Source organism: Solanum pennellii, chromosome 6 (genome assembly GCF_001406875.1).
Source record: "Solanum pennellii chromosome 6, SPENNV200".
In the NCBI taxonomy this organism is placed as follows: Eukaryota; Viridiplantae; Streptophyta; class Magnoliopsida; order Solanales; family Solanaceae; genus Solanum; species Solanum pennellii.
In genome coordinates this window covers 1,639,736-1,644,770 of record NC_028642.1, presented here as the reverse complement: position 1 = coordinate 1,644,770, position 5,035 = coordinate 1,639,736, and the positions used below count along the sequence as shown (strand labels likewise).

General features: G+C 25.6%; 1 protein-coding gene across 1 annotated transcript; it reads left to right on the top strand.

Moving 5' to 3' along the window:
- The first annotated feature begins 2,016 nt into the window (after nucleotides 1-2,016).
- On the top strand, nucleotides 2,017-4,499 carry LOC107023834 (CBL-interacting serine/threonine-protein kinase 11-like). Its single transcript, XM_015224649.2, has 2 exons — nucleotides 2,017-2,804; nucleotides 3,536-4,499. Exons 1-2 carry the CDS (start codon nucleotides 2,220-2,222, stop codon nucleotides 4,286-4,288), a joined length of 1,338 nt encoding a protein of 445 aa, XP_015080135.1. The 5' UTR covers nucleotides 2,017-2,219; the 3' UTR covers nucleotides 4,289-4,499.
- The last annotated feature ends 536 nt before the right edge of the window (nucleotides 4,500-5,035 follow it).

Genomic DNA, 5,035 nt, shown 5'->3' with positions numbered 1-5,035 from the left:
CCCCCCCGCCAGTTTGACAGCCACATTAATTAATTATCAAGAGTTCAATTAATTTTGTTTAATAATATTTCATTCGTCTAATTATTTACTATATTAAAAATAATTATTTAATAATATTTAATTTTGTTTTTATTTATGAGATGTGTCAAGTTAATAATAGATAAATAGTGCCTTGCTATTAAATTATTGGGTTAATGACTTTCTAGTGATATGATAAAACATAATTATTGGTTTGATATTGATTATTTATACTAGGTAAACTAACTCATTAATAAAATATTAATATCAATATCTTATTGCTACTGGTTACTACTTTGTCATTTAGTTTTTAATTCATATTATTGTTCTAATTGCTATTCCACTTATATAGAATTATTTTATGAGTATATTCTTATTAAATAATAAATTGAACCGTTAAAGATTAAAAATCATTTATTATTTTTTAATTTGATTAACAATTTAATATATATAAAATTAAAAATTAATAAATCGAATTGATAATGCATAAAATTGAAATAAACAGATCAATGTCTTTTTTAAAAAATAGTTACTAATAATTATATTAGATTAAATTACTTATCTTATATTTTTAGAACATTGTCTTTTTCTGAACTTTGCTAATATAATTTTATTTTTTTTTAAAAAAAAGAAAAAAACTACTAATTTGCAAAAATATTTGAAAATTTGAATTTTTTTAAAAATAAATACTTGTAACGCCGACCAAAAATCTCCTTATGTCATAGACATTCTACCACCGACCGACCGCATATTTGACTTTGAAACACATTTTAATTTTGCGATTTAGAATAAATATATATCGATGTTTAATAAATAATGTATATTTACATTTTATTTAATACCTAGATTTAATGAACTAAAAAAATTAAATTTAATAATTATCATGTAATTTTTTTAAAAAAATGTATCACCCACTTTTTTTAAACAATAGATTGGATCAACCTAAACAATAGAAGATTGGATCAGCCTAAAACAGAAGATTTATTTTTTTTAGTTGAGTGGAGTTTGAGGACTTTAAAAAAGGGTGAGGTATATTTTTAAAGTCATATGATATTTTTGAAATTCAAAAAACTATTTTTGGAAAAAAATTTAAATTTAACTATTGGTTAATAAAAAGGATAAATATACTCTATTTATTAGATAAGATGTATACACATGATTAGTTTTTTTTTTTTAATTATAGTATGTGATTTATTATTTTTAACATTCATAGACATTTATGTAATTACCTTATAGGTAATCAAATAAATTAGAATCAAATCAAATAGATACTGATATAATATGAAATTTCCTTTACTAGAGTGATTTAGAAAAGATTGTATTAAAAAAAATTAATGTCAATAATCAATTGTTTCGAAATTAAATTGAAATTGTTATTTTAAAATAATACTCCTACTAGTTGTCATTTCACCCTATGATGTTCTAATCCACCAAAAGCTCTTTCTTAATCTTTCCTAATTATCTTGAACAAAAGTAGGTTTAGACAAAAAATTATTAATTAACAATGTAATTAATCATGTGAAAATCCCCTTTATTAGTTGGATCCCAAAAAATTAATTTAAAAAAAAATTAATCCCCTAGTGGTAGGCACAAACAATGAGTGTCGCCATTTGTTGACTTACAAACATTGAAACAAAAATATTTAATGTTATTAATATATTCGCTCTGTCATCTTTTAAATTTTAAGAGTTAATTTATAAATCTATATATTTTAAAAAAAATTTAATATATTAAAATATCACATAAAAAAGTTATAATTTTTTTTAATATAATTAATAGTGTTCAAATTAATTTTTAATATACGATAAAAAAATATCACATAAATTAAAACAAGATAACGAAAGAATACTAGAAAAAATGATGTTATAATGACGTGTGAGGATAGACATTCACTCTCTAAATTTAATATATACCAATTTTTTTTATTGTTAAATTAATAAATAAAAAAAAGTTATAAAAATGAAAATAAAAAACAAGCTGTATATATATAGTGGCCAGAAAGGCAAAAGTTGTGGGGATTCATTTTTTTCCTTCTTATTTTGTGTGATTATAAGCCCCTTTTTGAGAGAACTTCAACAAACTCCAAAAATTGCTCTATCAATTTGCTTTTTTATCATAAATTATCCCTAGTTCGATCTCGATTTATTAATTTACGAGATCGAACTTTTATCGAAGCTTTAGTCGGCGCATACACGCCGACTATGGCTTTATTTTCATCTGAAACCACAATATTCAACAAATACGAGCTAGGAAAACTCTTAGGATGTGGCGCATTTGCCAAAGTGTACCACGCTAGGGACATTAGAGATGGCCGTAGCGTGGCGATTAAAATTATTAACAAAACAAGAGTTAGCAACGCGATTTTAATGGCGAATATCAAACGTGAGATCTCAATTATGAGACTTTTACGACACCCACACATCGTCAAACTTGACGAAGTGATGGCTACCAAGACGAAGATCTACTTCGTCATGGAATTTGTTAAAGGAGGCGAATTATTCGCCAAAATTGCTAAAGCTGGAAAATTTTCCGAAGATCAAAGTCGGAAAATTTTCCAGCAATTAATTTCTGCCGTTCGTTATTGTCATTCTCGGGGTGTGTATCATCGTGACCTAAAACCTGAAAATTTACTTATCGATGAAAATGGTGATTTGAAAGTTTCTGATTTTGGGCTAAGTGCGTTAACGGAACAAGTACAACAAGATGGGTTGTTACACACGCTTTGTGGGACCCCATCTTACGTGGCACCAGATGTTTTAACAAAAAAAGGATATGATGGAGCTAAGGTATGATTTCGAGAAAATGATCTGTTATGATCACTTATAAATTTGCGTATATGAAAATGATTTTTTTTTTAGAATTTTAGATGTAGAGATGAAATTTTTTTGTGAAAATACGATAAAATTTAAATTAATTATGTAAAATGTTGTAAAACAAATAAAATTTTTGTGAAAATAGGATAAAATTTAAATTAATTATGTAAAATGTTGTAAAACAAATTTGGAAGATTAGAATTTGTTTGAGAAAATAATCTGTTATGATTACTTATAAATTTGCGTATATGAAAAATGATTTTCTTTTTTTAGAGTTTTAGATGTAGAAATGGATATTTTTTTTGTGAAAATAGATAAAATTTAAATTAATTATGTAAAATGTTGTAAAACAAATTTGGAAGATTAGAATTTGCTTGAGAAAATGATCTGTTATGATTACTTATAAATTTGCGTATATGAAAATGACTTTTTTAGAGTATTTAGATGTAAATTTGGATTTTTTTGTGAAAAAAATGGGATAAAAATTTAAATTAATTATGTAAAAGGTTGTGAAAAACAAATTTGGAATATCTTATATGTGCAACGTGTGAATATTTATCTTTTAATTCGATAAATTCATCTTTTTATGACTGACAAAGTCGATTTCATGATTCTATAGTATTGCGAAAGAATTTGTCTATAGACTATGTAAGAGTTATTGAGATCTTTCTTTTAACTTTTTTGTGTTATTTGTATCCGAATAGGCGGATATTTGGACATGTGGAATCATCTTGTTTGTGTTAAATGCTGGATATTTGCCATTTCATGATTCAAATCTTATGGGGATGTACCATAAGATTATCAATGGAGAATACAAGTGTCCAAAATGGATGTCATTTGAGTTAAAACGATTTTTACGTAGACTTCTTGATACTAATCCAATGACAAGAATAAATGTAGAAGAAATCATGAATGATCCATGGTTTAAGAAAGGCTTGAAACGCGTTAAATTCTGTGAGGAAGACGGTAAGCCTCAGAGACGAATTCAGAATTCAGATTCGACAGGTCAAGATGAGCCTAGCGCGGAAATAGAAGAGGTCAAGGATGGAGAAGACAAGAAGAAGAATTCCTATTTGAATGCTTTTGATATAATTTCATTCTCTATGGGATTAGACCTCTCCGGATTGTTAAATGACGGTTTTAACCCTTTAGAGGATTTCGAAAGATTAGTTGTTGAAGAGTCATTGGAGATAGTAATGGAGAAAGTAGAAGAAATGGCAAAGAAGGAGAATATGAGGTTAAAGAAGAAAAAGGAAGGGGGAATAGAGTTGAAGAAAGGTAAATTGATTATGAACATGGAAATATGTAGAGTGATAGATGGGTTTGTTGTCGTTGAGGTTCGTCGAAAAGTCGGTGATACTGATATATATAAAGAAATATTAAAGAATAATATAAAGCCAGTAATTCTCAGCCAACAACCGATGGAAGTGTTGGTTCCGACAGAGATGGATCCATAATTTAGAGTCAGTAGATTCATAATTATGTTTAATCACAAGTGAGTGTGCTTTGTACATAATAAAAGAGAGAATGTTAAGCGTTAAAAAAAAGTGTGTAAAAGGAAAATTATTCATCACTTACCCATATATATATACTGTGTATTTTTTATTTTTTTTATGTGGGTTGAAAATTTTGTTGTGAGAAATAAAACTACACCTATTATTGTGTGTGTAAAAATTAATTGATAACCTAATAATTAAAAATGATAACAAATCTTTAGCATGTGTTAAATTGGTTTGAAAAATCTCTTATATTCTTCATATATAACTTAAATTATTTATATTTTACTTTTCTTTTAAAAAAAAGTAAAAAGTGTGAATGATAACTAAATAAAATTTATATCGTAAATTATAATCAATGAGATATTTTAATTCGATTATAAATTAGAGATTCTTGTTTAAATCAAAATAAAGTTTATGATTAAAAGATGTTACTCTTTTAAATAAGTTTTAGTTCTATATCTTTATCTTAATATTAATTTTAAATTAATCAAATGAGTAAATATAAAATATCATATGATTATTATTAGTATTAATTAGAATTAAAGTAGAATGGGTCGTGTTGTCTCTTGGAATAATAAAAGTCTACCCCTTGCTGTTGGCCAAGTGATTTTTCCGTGTTTCTTTTTAATACTTTCATCGTCTTTAACTTATGTGATATATCGAAATATAAAATTAATTAATTTTTTTTATTTTAATTTTTTAATA